Below are 20003 nucleotides of genomic sequence, written 5' to 3' on the forward strand. Positions count from 1 at the left end.
CTTTTAAAAAATAACTATAATTAAATGTCCATTTTAAAACTATTAATGTTTGAAAATGAAATTTTAATTCAATTACCATTTCGGGTTGCAACACTCTTGATCGACAGCAGGTAAAAGCTTCCACTAATGCGTCAGTTTCATCCCTAATCACCCCTGTAAAGCTATAAGTTGCAGTTCTTGAAAAAATGGCAGCATCTACATTAATCTTCAGGGTGTTTTCAGCTGGTTTAGCCCAAGTTTCAGCACCATCGACATCAGTAAGGAATGCAGCCGTAGGATTAAATGTTGAATCTTGAGCCCGAGTCCAATCTGCGAGTAAAGCTTGAGCTAAGTGAGCAATACTCGCAACAGTAGGGGACTTATCAGACCATAATAGTTCATTTCAATGTTTCCAAATTGCCGAACATATCATTGTGATCAACCTCCTTTTCTCTCCATCCGCCTGTTGTAGAACCGTAGCAAACCAGTTGACAAAGGAACCAACTACCGTCAAATTAACACCAGCAGCCAATTGTTGCCAACACGCTTTGGCAAAAGAGCAATCCACCAAGCAATGGTAGATGGTTTCATCAGTTACTTTGCACACTGGGCAGATGGTATCAATAGGCACATGTCTTTGGATTTCGTAGGCAGACAGTTAGTGACAGCACGCCATAACAAGTCTTTCACTTTCGGAGGAACACTTAGCTTCCAAAGAGTATTTCAAAAGACGGAATTATCATCATGTGCACCCAACTCTTTGCTCAATTGTAAGAACTTATAAACTGATTTTACTGAGAAAAGGCTCGAGCTCTCCCAACTCCAATGCCAAACATCACACAAACGACTTGAAGACAAGGAAATACTAAGAATTAAGTTAGCATCCCTTTCATTAAACATATCATGCACCAAGTCAACTTCCCAAGCCAACGTATCAGTTTCCATAAGTGCTTTAACATTTTGATCAATAAGAGCAGGATTATTCAAAGTTACTCTTGGATTATCTTCATTCGGTAGCCACGGATCCAACACTATATTAATTCGAGAACCATCACCAACTCTGCATCTCGCCCCTTTTCAAACGATCTCTTGAGTTTCATAAATACTTTGCCACACAAAACTTAGATTGCTCCCCAACTCAGCATTTAAAAAGGTACCATTACGGTAGTACCTAGCTTTAAAAATCTTACTGACAAGTGAGTCTGGACGACTAAACAATCTCTATCCTTGTTTACAAAGCAAACTCAAGTTAAAGTCATGCAAGTTGCGAAATCCCATACCACCTTTAGACTTATGTACCGTCAATCTATCCCACTTTTTCCAATGGATTCCTTTGTTGTTCTTCGACGATCGCCACCAAAACTTACACATCAATTGCTCCATCTCATTGCAAGTTTCCACAGGTAGCAAGAACACATTCATTGCATAACTAGGAAGGGATTGAGCCACAGTTTTTATTAGCAACTCCTTCCCTGCTCTAGAAAGCAATCTTCCTTCCCAACCTTGAATCTTTTTACGCATTTTATCCTTCAAGAACCCAAGTAAGGCCGTTTTATTACGACCCACAATATTTGGCAAACCCAAATATGTGCTATCATCACCTGCCTCATTCACTCCCAACATAGAACACAGATGTTGCCTCACCTCATTGACAATATTAGCGCTGAAAAATATAGAGGACTTCTGTAGATTGACTTGTTGTCTTGAGGCCTTTTGAAAGATATTTAACATTTCTATCATGTTAATAGCACTATCCTCAGAGGCTTTACAAAACACATAACAGTCATCAACAAAGAACATGTGAGATAACACAAGAGCCCCTCGAGCAACCTTACACCCCCGAATCTTCCCCAACCGTTTATAATCTCTTATCAAAGCCGAGAATCCTTCTGCACATAGAAGGAAAAGATAAGGTGAAAGGGGATCACCCTGTAGAAGACCTCTTGTAGGAATTATAGGCCCAATTTCATGACCCCCCGATGTGATTGTGTAAGAGACAGAACTAACGCACCACATTAACAACTTCATTACATGCTCATCAAATCCCAATCTCCTCAACATAGCCTGTAAAACGCCCCACTCCACCCGATCATAAGCCTTGCTCATGTCGAACTTAAGTGCCATAAACCCCTCCCTCCCCATTTGCTTCCTTTCAAATAATGCCTCACCTCAAAAGAGATTAAAATATTATCAGTTATTAGTCTTCCGGGTAAGAAGGCGCTTTAAGTGTCAGAAATAACACTAGGAAGAACAACTTTCAATCGATTGGCCAGCACCTTAGAAACAATTTTATAAGCCACATTACACAAAGCAATTGGTCTTAGATCACTCATGCTTTCGGGTTTAGACTTCTTCGGGATAAGCACAATATTCGTTTCTTTTAGATGATCAGGAAATTCACCAAAAGTAAAGAAGTGTTGAACTAACCGAATGATATCCTTACTAACGATATCCCAGAACTTTTGATAAAACCCAAGATTAAAGCCATCAGGACCAGGAGATTTATTAGAATGCATTTGAAAGAGTGCTTTCCGAACCTCCTCAGTGTCAATCGGAATAGTAAGAGACTCACTCATAGAAGTCGACACCCGATTATGCACACAAGCTGTGACCCTACCCCAATCAATCTCCGAAGCTATGAACAACTCTTTAAAATAATCTTCAACGACACCCGGTAAGCCATTTTCCCAATCCACCCAAATCCCACTTCTATTTTTAAGAGACAAAATCTGATTGTTTTTCCGCCTAGTACTGGCACAAGCATGAAAGTACTTAGTGTCTTGGTCACCATATTGCAGGCACAATTGTTTGGATCTCTGCTTCCAGAAGACCTCCTTCTAGGTGAGGACTTCGAATAAACGATTTTGAGCATCCTTGTATCTATTAACTGAATCAACATCCCTTCTATTTTTCAAAAGCTTTAGGATTTTATGACAACTATTTATTTGCTGCTTGAAATTACCAGTGATATCCTTCCCCCATTCGCTAAAGCAGTACTACAACATTTAATTTTTGAGCTCAAAGAATTCGACTCATGAACATCCCAATTATCATGCACAATTTGGCGACACATAGGCTCACGCACCCAAGCATTTTTAAACTGAAATTTCTTTAAACTAACCACTTTTCTGAATAAATTAAGATTCAACAAAATAGGACAATGATCAGAAGCAAAAATTTCTAAATTTTCTAACCTTGCATCCGGAAAAAGATCATTCCAACCATGCGTGATGAGAACTCTATCCAAACGGACTTCAATCCGTGCCCCGTACCCCTCCCTTTCTCCCAAGTGAAAGGATAGCCCACCAACTCCATATTAACAAGACTGCAATCTAAAACCACATCTTGAAATCCCTGAATTAAAGAGTTTGGATAAGGTCGACCGCCTCTCTTGTCACTATGATGAAGGACAATATTCAAATCTCCCATTAAACACCAAGGAAGAGTCGATTCCCCAGCAAGCTGCCGAATACGTCCCAAGAATTCACACACAAACTCCTCTGAGGTTCACCATAGAAGCCAGTCGCACGAAACAAAGAGTATCCGTCAAGCTTCAACTCCAAATCAATGTGATTATTACTAAAGCTAAGAAGTTTGCCATCATCTTGATTTTTCCACAATATTGCAAGACCTCCACTATGTCCACGAGCCTCAACAACAAAACTTCTATCATAGCCCAATAAAGCTCTAACACAATCAACTTTTTCTTTCTTGCAAATTGTCTCACACAAAAAAATTAAATTGGGTCTCTTTTGAAAAACTATTTCTTTAAGGAATTGAACAACCCGGGGGTTCCCAAGTCCACAACAATTTCAACTCAACAAACTCATAACTCAACAACAAAAATCACATACCAGACATGTCAAAACGACAAGACAACTTTTATAATAATAAATCAAGGTTTATTCCAGAACATGTAGAATTATTTCTACTTAATTACTCATAAGTCTAAAATCATACTAAAAGCATCAATAACCCGAAAATTAGAATTGTGATCAAGTCTTTAGTCTATTTTCCTAATATTTGACAAATAAACACTTTGAATAAATTCATTCGATGTCGAAATCACTATCGGTTAAAACAAGAAACCAATCTAAAGTTGTTGCTTTCCTATTTAACATTATTTTTATTCCTCTTTCTATATCAAAAATTGTAGACCTATGTCTCAGATTATTTCAAAATAACCGAAGATATAAATTAATCTCCACTAACTTAACCATTTATCAAACACACACATGACCAAAGATATACGCTATAGAAATTAATTTATTTTAGGTTTTAAGGATAAATAAACTATTTCTATTTTAGGGTTTCGTGGGTTTGGGGACTTAGCGGCAATGATATTAAACTGTGGCTTTTGGAGCTTTTTTTTTTGGGTCTTTGAGCTTGGATTGAGGTATATATAATTTTAAGGGCTCGTTTGGTATACCGTATTGTAATGTATTGTATTGTATTGTATTAGTATTATTTAATACAATACAATGTTTGGTATTGACTTGTATTAATTGATTGTGTAAAGTTATAATATATTTTTAATACACTCGATCCCAACACCAACTACGGGTCCGAGTCCCGAGTCCGGGTCCGGTCCGGGTCCGGGTACGGTCTGGGTTCGGTCGAGTCAGGTCGGGTCCGGATCCAGGTTTGGGTCCGGGTCCAGTCTGGGTTCGGGTCGGGTCCGGGTCCGATCCTGGTCCCGGGTCTGGGTCCGGGTCGGAGATTGGTGTCCCAAATCCTTTGTAAATATTATAATACAAGCTAATACTTATTATGTATTAAATAATACAACATACATTATATTAAAAAATTTGGTCATAATAATTAATACAATACATTACTTTATCCAAACATAGTATTATTTATTATTTAATACAATACGACCCTTATACGGCGTACCAAACGAACCCTAATATATGTATTTTAGCATGTATTATTTTTTCTTTGTGTGCGTTTTTTATTTTTGTTAGTGTGTGTAATATAGAGTTTGGATATAGCGGTGGTTGGTCGAAAAATCTACGTGATTGTTGGAAAATCGGATGGCGCTCGAAAATTTGGTAGTGTTAATACGGTGGTAATTAAAAAATAGTGTTGTTCAAGGATTTTGATTTTAGGATTTTGTGGGTTTGGGACTCGGAGACGGTGGTGTTAAACAATTTTTTTATTTTAAAAACCTATATATATATGTCTTCAGTTATCATGAAATAACCAAATATATAGATTCCACGTATGTCTTCGGTGTTTTCGAGACCTACATCTCGCCTTAATACTATTTTGTACCAAGATTTTCTTAACTGAAGATAGACTAGTGAAAAAACCAAATATAAAACTCCTTTTTGTGCAGTAAACCTCTTATTATTACAATCTCCTAATCAATTCCTGTGCCTAAAATTACATGTTGAAGTATAATATTATTCGTTATAGTTAGAATATCATCCCTATAATTTTTTTAAAATAAATAATTTACATACCGAAAATAGATCCTAATATTTCAGTTTACCACGTGCTTGTTCAAAAAATTTCAAACCTATTTTCGACACTCTAACCTATTTGAAATGTTTCAAAAATTTATGAAAATGATGTTGTAGCTAGAACGAACATTGTCATGAAAAAAATTATATATTTCGTCATGTATTTTTAAACACGCAAAAATTGACTAAGAGGTTGTTATAGAAGGTTGACATTACACTCCCCTAGTTAAAATATATTTTGGTAAAAAATAAATTTAAAGACCAAGTTTAATATATTTTCCAAACACTTTACAAGATGCAAAACTTATTTTTAAATTTTTATGAAAGTACAAAATCCAAACAAATAGTGGTACAACACACATCTAATATAAAGTCTTATCTTAATGATTTAGACGTCAATTAATGATTGGATGAATGTAATAAAACCAATAATCACACACTCACAAAATATATCATTAATTATATTAATTAATGATTAGTAATTAATACATTGGATTAGGGTGATGTTTTGAGTGATGATAGCTGGCTTTTCTATACAATTAATTAATGGTCGGTTTGCACAACATTTTATTTTTCTTGTTTGGCCCAATCAAACTTCTGATTTGTGTTATGCTACTTACAACACTCTCATGCAATAAATTATATAATTAAGTGAAAAAAAACCATGCATACATCTATTTTCTAGAAAGAAAATTGCTAAAAAATATTACTGGTATTTAGTACTTTTTTGGTATCATACTGCTATTAGTATAATTAAGTATTGAGTCTCATATAACTTAAAAAATAATTTTTAAGAAATATCGCTAATTAATCATAAGACGCCACCTAAAACACCACTAATGTCTAATAACAATAATTTTCTATTAATAATAACATCTTTTATTCTTAATTGTTTATAATTAGTTTTATTACTATTTCACAGGAATAACATGCTAGTGTGATTGCCAGCTTAAGCATTATCTATACATGAAATTTATAATTTTAACAATATGGGATTTGTTATATGTATTCCCTTTAATTAAAATTATCTACACATTCTTCTACACTTTTCTAAAATTTAATTATAATTTAGAGATAACAATTTAACTATAACTTGTTTGTTTGTTGATAACCTACCCATTAGATTAGGACTAGCTAGCTTTTAAAGTCTACATAAAATAATGTTGTTTCATGTTGGTGTACGTTGCAAACATAATCCGATCGAGCTATTCGAGTTTAGTTTGAAGGTGCGATCTCAAAGTAGTTTATACGAAGTAAAAAATCGGTTTAATGGGATGATAATGGCCATTTTTCGCAATGTGCAACGCTCTAATAGTATGTTGATTGTTAGGGTTTGCATATCCATATTCATGAGGTTTTAGTTGGTTTGATCGTATATCTTGAACCAACTTTCAACACAATTCTCATCTCCTTTCTAGTGGCTTGGATGCACTCATTGCAGATCGAATACTACAATAGATTGAGCACGCACTAAAAAAATTATCTTTAGTAATAATTTTTTAGTCACAACATAATTTTGTTGATGACTAAATATAATTTTTAGTCACAACAAAAATTACTTGTGACTAGAATATAATATTTAGATATAAGTTGTTACTAATTTAGTTTTAGTCACAACAAATATTGTGACTAAAAACACATTATTTAATCACAACAAATTATAATTTTTATGTGACTAATATTTTTCACCACAGACCTTTTAATCACAATATAAGAATAATAATTTATAATTAGTCGATTTTTTCAGTTCATTGTTTTCCAAAACCTTGTTTTAATTAGTAGTGAAAATAGACTATTATTTTGCAAAATAATTCTTTTTTTTTTTAAAAAAATAATTTTTATAAAATAATTCTCAAGCGATAAAGTATTTTTGACAATTGATCGAGAATCCAGACAAAATATCGAGAATTTTGAGTACTATTTTGTTAATGTAATGAATGACCACTTCTAATATTAGGGCTAGCCATAAATTTTTTGTAAAATATACTTAAAATAAATAAATAAATAAATAGTTTATTCCATACATGCACAAATGGGACAATCATATATTAGTTGGCTTAATTAGACTAATTAATGAGCTTTTGAAACCAGTTTGATTCCACACAATATTGATTTAAACTTTTCCTATAATTGACTTGTAAAGTCACAACAAATTAGTTACCCTTTTCCCATTAAAATAATAATAAAAAAAAAAATTATTAAGTACACACCAAACCGACTCATCTTTACAATAGGTCGATTTTTATATTTTAATTTTTTTTTAAGAAATTAAATAATAAAAAATTAATTTCTAGATCAAGGCAAAAAACACTCGTATTTTTTGTTTTCTTTTCTTTTATTGTATTAAAAATAAAAAATATATATATCTACAAAAGAAATAAGAAAAAATAAAAAAAAAGTACATATAAATAAAATGCAAATTAATTTATTAATAAGTGTGCCTTGCATCATTGTCAACGTCATTTTGCTAATTTTTTAATTTGTAATAATTAATGTAAAGTCACTCATATGTGAGATTAATTATCACTTATTATTTTTTAATTAAATATATTATACTTTAAAATCAATCAATATTATATTATTAACTAAAAAAATCTTATAGTATTGTGTTTATATAAATAATTAACCACTTCTTCTTCTCTACGAAAACTTCACTATAGCTATACAATAATCATTCTCTCAAAGTGACCAAGAAAAGACTAGGAGACAACAAGTATAAATATATCTATATAGAAATTTTAAATTAATTTGTTTTTCTTCATGGTTTTTAATTTTGGTTTTGAATTTTATTATGATATATAATAATGATGATATTATATATACACATCTTTTTGTTGATCATGTAAATTAGATACATATATCATTCATTATGCAAGAAGCTCCTTGTTTGATCTCCAACAACAACATTGGTTCAAGTACTACTCAACATCATCATGTTCATCCCAAAAATACATACAAGTATGTCTCATATAAATATATATACATTATAAATCTATATCAAATTATATAAAATAATTAAATATTTTTTTTCGAATATATGTATAGTATCTTTGTGGGTTCATGGAACGTTGGCGGTGTTTCACCACCTGATCATCATATGGATGAAGCTTTGAATGAGTGGCTTCGCGCCAGTACTCATGATAAACCTGCTGATCTCTATGTTTTCGGGTAATTAAATATTAAATATTAATTATTAATTAATTATATAAACACAAAATGAATATTCATATATATAATTTGTTTGAAATGAATGAAGATATGGTAATTAAATTTTTAATTTTTGGTTGGATTGATATGATGTTAGTATCTCTTTCTGATTAATCTCATCTAATTTAATAAAAATAGTTTAACATATGATATTAATTACAATTAAAGATTAATTAGCACGAACTGCCTATTTATGTCTATTTATGTGATCATCGATACTAAATATACATAAGTATTTAGTAAACTTTTTGTGTACTTACTTTTATTATAAGTCATCATGTCTCAATGATTCTTCTTCCTTAATTTTATCTAGTTTTTCTTTTTTCTTTCTCAAGTGTTAAACTTTTTAAAGTTTTAATGTTATTATCACATGAATCGTAAATGCATTAAGATCGTGATGAGCCAATAAATTAAATTTAAATATGTTATTTTTTGGGAAATTTACATGGTATACTAACTTTTGCTATTTTTTTACAAAAGTACTACTATAGGTGGTAATTTTTAATTTTTTACTGGGTTTTTTTATAAGTTTCATACTGCAGTATAATGTGTTAAGTTTTCACAGGTGTTCTACTGGTGTTGTACTGTTGTTTTGAGTTGTTCTGCTTTGTGTTTTACTGGTGTTTTATAAAAACACAGTATATTTGAAAAGATTTTCGTGTAACAGTATTTTTGTAAAAGTTAACCCAAATTCTAGTATTTTTATAAGTTTTCCTATTTTTTTTGTTTTCCATTTTACTACTTTAAGAGATGTTTGGTATGGAAATTATCTAAAGTATTTTCTATGTTTGGTTCAATTTTTAAATTGGGTAGTTATTTATACTACATTTTGTGGGTTTACATGGTAATATTTTTGATAAAATATCAACTACTTTAAACCTTAAGTTTGATATTAATTACCCATAAACCTATAATCTCCTTTACAAATTTAACACACTCTAATTAAAATGTTATATCATGATTATTAATTAACGATAATATACTATGAATTAGGGTCGGCCCGTCCATAAGCGAGACTACATCTAATCTAATACTAATAGATTTACAATAAATTAAAATATTTCATGTAGGAAATTTGCTGCAGTTCCCAACAGCCCCCTACACCCAAACACCTAACGTTCAACTACTAGGGGTAGATTCGTCATTTTTGTTTGATGCGGATCCAAAAGAGCATATTCTCTTTTCAAAATCTGATACCCCTTTTTCTCTTTCTTTAGTCAAAACCCTACTGCCATTAATCAAGACCACATATAATCTTTCTTTTCTTTTTCCTTAGAAAAACCTAGCATTAAAATCATCTCTTCAAAGCACACACAACCAAATTCTACTCTATTCTTCTCCTCTCCTTCTTCTATTTTCTTTGAACAGCAAGAACACAACCTAGCCAAGCCTCTTCTTCTTCCTTCTTCTCTCTCGTGAAAAACGCTGACAAGCTTCTCCCTTGTTAAAACGCAAAGCAAGCTTCTCCCTTGCCGAAAAACGCAGAAGCTTTCGTTCTCCTTCCTTCCTTCTTCAAGCTACGAGCAGCTTCAATGGCCGAATCCTTGCACCCCCTTCAAAACCTGCAACACAAAGAGAAACCCGAAACACTAGTAACAACAAAGATCTAAAATGATCTTTGTTGGTTATAGAAAAGAAAACCCGAAAACACTACAGAAAAATAAAGGAGAACACAACAAAGTTTGATCTCGGAGTTCCCCTTGAAATCAAGAGTACATCTCCGTCAAGCTTCCCTCAAAGACGCTTGATTCTTCACTATGATGTCAAAACCGGTTACAAGTTCATGGAGATTCCATGCTACAAAACACAGCAGGTAATCTCTTTCTCTTCACTTTATTTCTCTTTGTTTTTCTTACAATATCTCTCACTAACTCTCTATATTTTTCTCTCTTGTTTCTGAGGTGGGTTACACAAAGAAAACAAAGGTTGCTGCCTTTTTTTTTTCTGCTTGGCCGAAATGGTGTGTTGCTCAAAGTGGAAGGTTGAACCACTTATTTATAATGTTGTTGTTGTTGTTGTGTTTGTTTCTGATCTGAGAAAGTTTGTTGTAATCTGTTTGAGATATTTTCCTTGTAAAGCTGAAAGTTGTTAGAGTCTTGAGATATTTATTTGCTTCCTTTTATTGTTAAGAAATAAAAGACCTAAGCCTAGGAAAACAGAACCGACAACTCTATGAGTTATAATGGTCTGTTGAGGCTTTATAAAGAGGTCTATTTTATTTTCCTTGTAACTTTATTTATGGGACAATAGTATGGGAATTTATCCAACAAATTCCACCTAAATTTCCATACTAGCAGTCCAAAAGTTTCTGCCTTTGCATTATTTACTTGTTGCTGTCTTTGAGGGTCATTGCTTGAATATGTGTCCATTTACCATCCTGTGTCAACTCCCAACAGGTTCATACAATGTTTGAACTTGTTGAGAGTGACCACCTTAGTTCCCATATCTGCTGGGTTCTCCTCAGTAGGAACTTTTTCCACTTGTATTTCACCTTGAGTCACCTTGTCCCTTATAAAGTGGTATTTAATCTCTATATGTTTAGTTCTATGGAACACAGTGTTCCTACATGTACACAGCTTTTGACTGTCCGAGTACACACTAGGAACATCTTTAAGTAACTTAATCTCTGTCAAAAGTCCTTTCATCCATATGGCTTCTTTAATAGCTTCGTGGTTGATATGTACTCCGATTCTCGTTGAAAGTGCAACCACGGGTTGGAGTTGGGCTTTCCAACTCACAGTTTCCTCCAAGTAGGAACATGTAAGATGAAGTAGACTTTCTCGCTGTCTCGTCCCCGCATAGTCGGCATCGCCGTATCCTTCTATGTTGGTGCCGAACTTCGTTGCTCGTAGATGAGTCCAACCTTAGGTGTCCCTACTAGGTACTGAAAACCCATTTCATCGCAAGCCAATGAATCTTTCCCGGGTTTGCCATGTATTTGCTCAAAGTACTTATGGCAAAGGCCAGTATCCGGCCTTGTACAAACCATTAAGTACATAATAGTCCCAACTCGCACTTGAGTAAGGCACTTTACTCATCGCTTCCTTCTCTCGCTTCACTAGGACATTGTTCCTTTGTCAAAGTGTACCGGCTAGTTATTGGCCGAGAAGTTTTCTTTGAATCTTTCATTGAAAACTTCTCTATAATCTTTTGAATGTAGTCCTCTTGTGTCAAGAATAACTTGCCCAACTTTCTCGTCCCTCTTTATAGTGATTCCCGCATTCTTAGATGCTATCCCCAAGTCTTTCATCTCAAACTCAGCCTTGAGTTGCTTCTTCATCTCATCCACTTGAGATCTTTCCTTGCTTATGATAAGCATGTCATCTACATAAAGTAACAAGTAGATGACCGTGTTGATGTCAGTTCCTTTGTGATAGAAACATGCATCATAGTAACTCCTTGAGAAACCTTGTTTCATCATAAAGGTGTCAAACCTTTTATTCCACTGCCTAGTGGATTGCTTGAGTCCATACAAGGACTTAACCAGCTTACAAACATGGTTAGGTTTTCCCTTCTCTACATACCCTTCGGTTGGGTCATGTATATTTCTTCTTCCAATTCCCCATGGAGAAAGGCAAAGTGGTAACATCCATCTCGATCTATCTCCATGTCAAACCGAGTAGCTAAGCTTAGGACCACTCTAATCGTTTTATACTTCACCACCGTGAGAGAAAATCTCATCGAAGTCAATACCTTCCTTTTGTGTGAAACCTTTAGCCACTAGCCTAGCCTTGAACCTTATAGGCTCACCTTTAGATCTTCCTTCCTTGTGCTTGAACAACCACTTACAAGACACAATGCTTTTACCCTCGGGTTTTGGTACCACAACCCAAGTCTTATTCTTCTTCGAGAGATCCCATCTCATCATCCATGGCCTTATTCCACTCTTTAGAATTCTTTCCATTTACTGCCTCACAATAAGTCTTGGGTTCCATATCATCTATTTCCAAATCTGTTAGAAGAGCATAAGCCAATTCTTCACTCCAAATGTTGTAGGCTCGAATTTCGATTAGGCTTCTGAGTCCTCTTAGATCTGTCCTCGTCAACCGATAGTTTGTAAGGTCCTCTTCTAAGTGCCTTCATCCCCGATCTCTTGTCGAGCATCGCCTTCCTCCCCCTTGACCATTGTTAATGGGTCTGCCGGCTTTGGTTAGGTTCCACCCGAACCATTCCGTGTGTCTTCATTTTGTTCCACCCGATTAGAACCAGCTTAACTTCTAGGTTTGTACCCGCAGGTTGCGTATCTTCCATTCCCGCACTAGACTTTTCATTAGGTAAACAAGGAAAAATATTTTCTTGGAATATAACATCTCTACTATTCATAGTTTTAAATCCCCCTTTTTCCTTTACCCAAAGTCTATACCCTTTTACCTTTCTAGGTACCCTAAGAAAACACACTTTAAAGCCCTGTGTTCAAGTTTTCCTATGCTTCACGTGCATAAGCCGCACATCCAAAAACTTTCAAATGAGAAAGGTTTGGTGGTTTACCCGACCATTTCTCCTCGGGAGTTTTACCTTCAATTGCTCTTGATGGGCTTCTATTTATTAGGTGAACCTCCATTGCCAAGGCGGCTTCTCCCAAAACCCTTGAGATAATCCCGATCAAGTAGCATACACCTTACTTTGTTTAGTATGGTGCGGTTCATTCTTTCGGCCACCACCCCGTTTTACGAGGTGTAATCCTCAATGTTCTATGTCGCCGCAAACCATTTTCTTTACAATAGAGGTCAAATTCATTGTTACAAAATTCCAAACCATTATCAGTTCTTAAAGTTTTCAACTTTTCATTAGTTAAGTTCTCAACCAATAATTTCCAATGTTTGAATTTTGTAAAAGCATCATTTTTATTCTTAAGTAGATATATCCATACTTTCCTAGAATAATCATCTACTATAGATAAAAAATAAGAACAACCACCATGAGTGCTGATTTTTTCTGGACCCCATAAATCAGAATGTACATACTCAAGTATTCTTTTAGAGTTGTGAGTACCGTGAACTTTAATCCGTGATGCTTTCCAAGTATGCAATGTTCACAAAAGTCTAGTTTACTCACTTTATCCTTACCCTAAATGAGTTGTTGCTCACTCATGAGTTGCAAGCCTCGCTCACTTATATGCCCTAATCTTCTCGTGCCATAGAGTAGCTATCTCTTCTTCTTTGTCGTTGTGAGTTGTAATGTTACAAATTGAAAATGAGAGCCTTGTAGGTAGTAAAGTCCACCATTTTTGATTCCTTTCATGATTGTTAATGCTCCTCTACTAAGCTTCATATGACTCGCCTCTACCTTACTCACAACACCCAAATCATCAAGCACACTAATAGAAATTAAATTTCTAGAAAGATTAGGCACATACCTCGCTGTTAGTGGTTCTTACTATCCCATCATACATTTTAAATCTGATAGATCCCGAGCCTTTAATCTCACAAGTCTGATTGTTTCCAAGGATTACTTTTCCTCCTTTAGATTCCCTATAATCAAACATATAACTCTTGTCATTAGTCATATGAAAAGTACAACCCTCGAATCTAAAATCCAATCTTCTTTAAAAGATGATGCAACAATGTATACTTCACCACTATCAACACTGTCATAACCATCACCATAATTAGCTTTGGTTATTTTTATGAAAATTAGGTTTAGAGTTAGAATTTTCTCCCCGTCCTTTATATTTATTTGGTTTGCCTTTGTTTAGAAAATAACAATCTCTCTCAAATGCCCCGGCTTGCCACATTGTAGCATCCCGTAGGATCTGCTGGTTCTTTTCGAGTTTGATCTTCCCCTTGTCGTGACTCTTTCCTCGTGGTGATCTCGCCGTGACTTTTACTTTTGTAGTGTCCATGTTTTCTTTGATCGGGTCTCCCTCTACCGAAGTTTACTTCTCCATTAGAACCTCCATGCTTCTCATTCTCGATCTCCAAGTCTTTTGACTTTCAAGGCCGAAATTACTTCTTCTAAAGTAATTTCTCGTCCTACCATATTTAATGGCATTCTTCACTTCTTTGTAGGATTCGGGTAATGAGTTTAAGATGATGATGGCTTGGTTCTCATCACTTAAAGCCTCATTTTCACCAGAATTAGCCAATTCAATATGTAACCTTAGAAATTCATCTAGGTTTTCATCAAGAGTCTTGCTAGTGCTCATCTTGAAACCAAAGATCCTTTCTTTAAGAAAGATCTTGTTGATTAAAGATTTCTTTTGAAACTGATCTTCAAGCTTTTTCCATATTTTTGCTGGTGTATCTTCTTTATCAACTAACCTGATAATAGCATCAGACAAGTTAAAAATGATTAAACCAGTAGCAGTTTCAAGAAGTTCTTCTTGTGTAGATTTAGAAGTATTTTCTGGCCATTCGATAGGTTCACTAAGAACCCTAAGTAATTTGTTATGAGCAAGAAGAGCTCTAATCTTCTTCCTCCAAATCCTATAGTCCCCCGATCCATCAAACTTGTCAACATCTACTCTAATATTACTCATGTTTAATTGTTATAACAAGATAATAAAAGTAAGAATGTAACAAGACAAAGTTTAGGTTAGAGTTTTCCTTTTTATCAACTTCTTGATAATTTCAGATTTTGCTTCTTCAATGTTTTGATGATCTTGCTTGTTTCTTGACGTTGTTTCCAGGTGTTGTTGAATCTTCTTGCTTCCCCGAGCTCTGATACCACTGTAGGAAATTTGCTGCAGTTCCCAACAGCCCCCCTACACCCAAACACCTAACGTTCAACTACTAGGGGTAGATTCGTCATTTTTGTTTGATGCGGATCCAAAAGAGCATATTCTCTTTTCAAAATCTGATACCCCTTTTTCTCTTTCTTTAGTCAAAACCCTACTGCCATTAATCAAGACCATATATAATCTTTCTTTTCTTTTTCCTTAGAAAAACCTAGCATTAAAATCATCTCTTCAAAGCACACACAACCAGCCGGCCCTATTCTTCTCCTCTCCTTCTTCTATTTTCTTTGAACAGCAAGAACACAACCTAGCCAAGCCTCTTCTTCTTCCTTCTTCTCTCTTGCTGAAAAACGCAGCAAGCTTCTCCCTTGCTGAAAAACGCAGCAAGCTTCTCCCTTGCTGAAAAAACGCAGCAAGCTTTCGTTCTCCTTCCTTCCTTCTTCAAGCTACAGCAGTAGCTTCAATGGCCGAATCCTTGCACCCCCTTCAAAACCTGCAACACAAAGAGAAACCCGAAACACTAGTAACAACAAAGATCTAAAATGATCTTTGTTGGTTATAGAAAAGAAAACCCGAAAACACTACAGAAAAATAAAGGAGAACACAACAAAGTTTGATCTCGGAGTTCCCCTTGAAATCAAGAGTACATCTCCGTCAAGCTTCCCTCAAAGACGCTTGATTCTTCACTATGATGTCAAAAACGTTAACAAGTTCATGGAGATTCCATGCTACAAAACACAGCAGGTAATCTCTTTCTCTTCACTTTATTTCTCTTTGTTTTTCTTACAATATCTCTCACTAACTCTCTATATTTTTCTCTCTTGTTTCTGAGGTGGGTTACACAAAGAAAACAAAGGTTGCTGCCTTTTTTTTTCTGCTTGGCCGAAATGGTGTGTTGCTCAAAGTGGAAGGTTGAACCACTTATTTATAATGTTGTTGTTGTTGTTGTGTTTGTTTCTGATCTGAGAAAGTTTGTTGTAATCTGTTTGAGATATTTTCCTTGTAAAGCTGAAAGTTGTTAGAGTCTTGAGATATTTATTTGCTTCCTTTTATTGTTAAGAAATAAAAGACCTAAGCCTAGGAAAACAGAACCGACAACTCTATGAGTTATAATGGTCTGTTGAGGCTTTATAAAGAGGTCTATTTTATTTTCCTTGTAACTTTATTTATGGGACAATAGTATGGGAATTTATCCAACATTTCACATCCTCAATATCATTATTATCATTATTATGTGATTATAGTGTAAATATTCTTATTAATTAAATACTAAATGAGATTAATATGTTGATTATTATGATTAATATCAGATTTCAAGAAATTGTTCCATTGAATGCTCGAAATGTTATAGTGACCGAAAACAACAAGATTTGTTCGAAGTGGAATTCTTCAATCCGAGCCGCTCTTAACAAAAACACAACATCAAAACAAGAAGAAGATGAAGATAACAACAATAATAATAAGTTTCAAAAAGTGTATCCAATAAAAAATGATAACAATAACAATAATAATAGAGGTGAATTATTTGGATACCTTATTAGTAAACAAATGGTTGGAATATTCATAAGCATTTGGGTTAGAAGTGATCTTCTTCAATGTATTAACAACCTAAGTGTTGCACGTGTTGGTTGTGGTCTCATGGGTTACTTGGGAAATAAGGTACTTTTACTCTATTTTCTTTTTATTCTTTTTATTTTGTTTTTGTTTCGGTTATAATCTCGTATTGACAGATAGTCTGCTTTTAGAATTGTTTTGAATTGTCGTGATATATACCTTCTAATTAGTCGACATGCTTCAAAATCGAACTCTGTTGGACTTAATTGCAGGATGGTCCGATTTAGAAAATTGAACTTAAGATATTATTTTATGTATCATTTTGAAAAATATAAGTCTAATTGATCATTTAATAAAATAGAAGGTTTGATTGATAACTTTTACAAAATATAGTATTAAAAATAGTATTTACCCCTATATTTTCACTGATTACTATTCATATGTTCCCAACTTAAGGGACTAATTAATATTCAATTCTAACAGGGTTCGGTGTCTGTACGATTTTTGTTGCATGAAACAAGCTTCTGCTTTGTGTGTAGTCATCTTGCTTCAGGTGGAAAAGAAGGAGATGAGAGGCTTAGAAATGAAAATGCGTCTAAAATTTTGTCACTCACCACTTTTACGTCTAGTAATGCTCATCATCATTTCCCACGAAAAATTCTTGATCACGAGTATGGTATTTGGCGAAATAGTTTTGTTTTTCATTTATTTTTTATTATTATACATAGGATCACTTCACACAATAATAGTTAACCATGATTTGATAATTTTTTGTAAAATGTTCTTTCCTTTAGCTCTAATACTTTAATTTAAAGCGTCGGGGTTAACACTTTTCAGAATTTCCAAACACTCTATTTCTAACATAATTTTGCAAAAAATAAAATATTATTAAGAGAAATTTTTTTCAAAATAACATTTTTTTTAAAAAAATATATTAATAAGATACATGACACATATTTATATGTATACTAATATTGTTGATTACAAAACTTAGTATTATAGGTACTTATATGACATGTTTTATTGATTGGCTAAACCTAATTAACTATATAATAAATTGAAGAATTTTGTGATATTATTACTAATTATATCATTCAATTATATGAATACAATATATCATCCTTAATTATGATTATTTAATTATACAATATATATATATATATAAATGCAGCTGTATAATATGGCTTGGAGATTTGAACTACAGAATTCAATTGCCAGAGGACTTAACTCGACTTCTTGTAGAAAAGAGAGAATGGGATATTTTATTAAAAAATGACCAGGTAATTATTAATTAATAACAATTATTATTCATAATTAAGATGTAAGTGTTGTATTATTATTTAAAGTATTTTGTGGCATAAATATTTAAATTTAACTCTCAGTTGTAAATAAATAGCTAAGTTTAATTTTTGGCGGTAATAATACTTAAGTTATATTTCTGGAATTCTATAGGTACTTGACCGTTAAATATTAAATCATTATCCACGTGTTATTTTTTTATTGATATATATATTTAAATTATTTTTTTTTGAAAAAAGAATAAAAATTCTTGACATGGACTAATTAAAGATTGTCACGTGACAATTTAATTAACATTTAACAATTAAGTATCTATAGAGTTTTAAAAATATAACTTATATATTGTTGTCGCCAAAGAGTAAACTTATATATTTATTTATAATTAAAAATTAAACATAAATATTTATGATAAAAATTACTGTATTAATTATTTAATTTTTTGGATTAATTTATAAATTAATTAATTAATTATAGCTTAAAGTGGAAATGAATGAGGGACACATATTCGAGGGTTGGAATGAAGGAGAAATAAAGTTTGCCCCAACATACAAATACAATTCTAATTCTCAATCTTATTTTGGGACTCATAATCATAATAATCTCAATCATCATCACCAAATCAAACACCAAATTAAGAGGCGTGCTCCAGCTTGGTAAGCAATACACATATACATATAAATATATAATTTGTATATTATATAGGGTAAATAGTGGCATAAGTACCCAAAGTTTTATGTTTGTAAGCGGTATAAACTCAATGTTTATTTTTAACGGCATAAGTACCCAATGTTTGTAAAACTGTAATTTTTCTCTAATTTTATCAGTACAGACTCTAATATTGTCTTAAACAGGGCACATATAAGGCTTAAATTTTTGATCATCGAGCCTAGATAGAAATATGTAGTATCAGTTACTTCCAAATGTTCTTTTAATAAATTCAAAACAGAGTCTGTATGACAAAACTAGAAGAAAATTACAGTTTTACAAACATTAGGTACTTATGCCACTAAAAATAAACATTGGGTTTATGCCGCTTACAAACATAAAACTTTGGGTACTTATTCCGCTATTTACCCTATTATATATAATGTCGAAAAAGTCTACAGTGCACTCTCTTTATATGGATGTTCGGTAGACTTCTTAATTATCTAGTTCGGTATTTGAAAAAAAAAATAATTTAATTTTTTTTCATGATCGTATATGTTTTTGTATATTTATTGTCACCTGTAAAATTTTAAAAAATTTCGAATAGTTTAGAGTGTCAAAAATAATATTCAAATAATGTATTGCACGCACGAAAGTTTATACATATATATGCATGATAAATAACTATTTAAACTATGTTTTTAGCATGATAAACTATTTAGAATTTTTTTAAAAATTTAGAGATAATTCTAAATAAATAACTATAACGTACATGATCATACAAAATAAATATTGGACTAAAAAGCTTTATACTAAATGTCGAAATAAATAAAAAGTATAACAAAATAACTCTTTTAGGATCTACTATCATAATTTTTTCTATATATACAAAAAAAAAAAAAAAAAAAACTATGATAATAATAATAGAAAGAAGGAAATGTATTTTAATCTCTAATTAATATTTCTATCTTGTAATTAAATAGAATAAGCAATGAAATTAATTAATGTAATATTATTAATTATTTTGTAGGTGTGATCGCATAATTTGGTTGGGTAAAGGATTGAAGCAAAATCATTATGGAAGAAGAGAAATGCAATTGTCTGATCATAGACCTGTCTGTTCTTTTCTTACCTATCACACTAATTTATAATAAATATTTAATTTAATTAATTAA

The 20003-nt window shown here is 32.8% G+C and overlaps 1 protein-coding gene and 1 long non-coding RNA gene across 2 annotated transcripts; both read left to right on the top strand.

Annotated features, from left to right (window-relative positions):
• Positions 1-8018: 8018 nt before the first annotated feature.
• LOC115711176 (type IV inositol polyphosphate 5-phosphatase 9) lies at positions 8019-20003 on the top strand. The gene is made up of 7 exons (XM_061111470.1): positions 8019-8405; positions 8493-8615; positions 16641-16989; positions 17368-17555; positions 18056-18164; positions 18658-18836; positions 19859-20003. Exons 1-7 carry the CDS (start codon positions 8317-8319, stop codon positions 19977-19979), a joined length of 1158 nt encoding a protein of 385 aa, XP_060967453.1. The 5' UTR covers positions 8019-8316; the 3' UTR covers positions 19980-20003.
• Positions 10183-16530, top strand: LOC133035571 (uncharacterized). Its single transcript, XR_009686712.1, has 3 exons — positions 10183-10635; positions 15283-16074; positions 16163-16530. It is a non-coding gene; the product is annotated as an uncharacterized LOC133035571 (long non-coding RNA).

This window comes from Cannabis sativa, chromosome 3 (genome assembly GCF_029168945.1).
Source record: "Cannabis sativa cultivar Pink pepper isolate KNU-18-1 chromosome 3, ASM2916894v1, whole genome shotgun sequence".
Classification (NCBI taxonomy): domain Eukaryota; kingdom Viridiplantae; phylum Streptophyta; class Magnoliopsida; order Rosales; family Cannabaceae; genus Cannabis; species Cannabis sativa.

Bases quoted from the DNA above. Each gene is read 5' to 3' on its own strand.
- LOC115711176 (XM_061111470.1), top strand. From the start codon at position 8,317: ATGCAAGAAGCTCCTTGTTTGATCTCCAACAACAACATTGGTTCAAGT. The intron at 18,165-18,657 runs GTAATTATTAAT...AATTAATTATAG, and splicing joins TTTTATTAAAAAATGACCAG to CTTAAAGTGGAAATGAATGA. The intron at 18,837-19,858 runs GTAAGCAATACA...ATTATTTTGTAG, and splicing joins AAGAGGCGTGCTCCAGCTTG to GTGTGATCGCATAATTTGGT.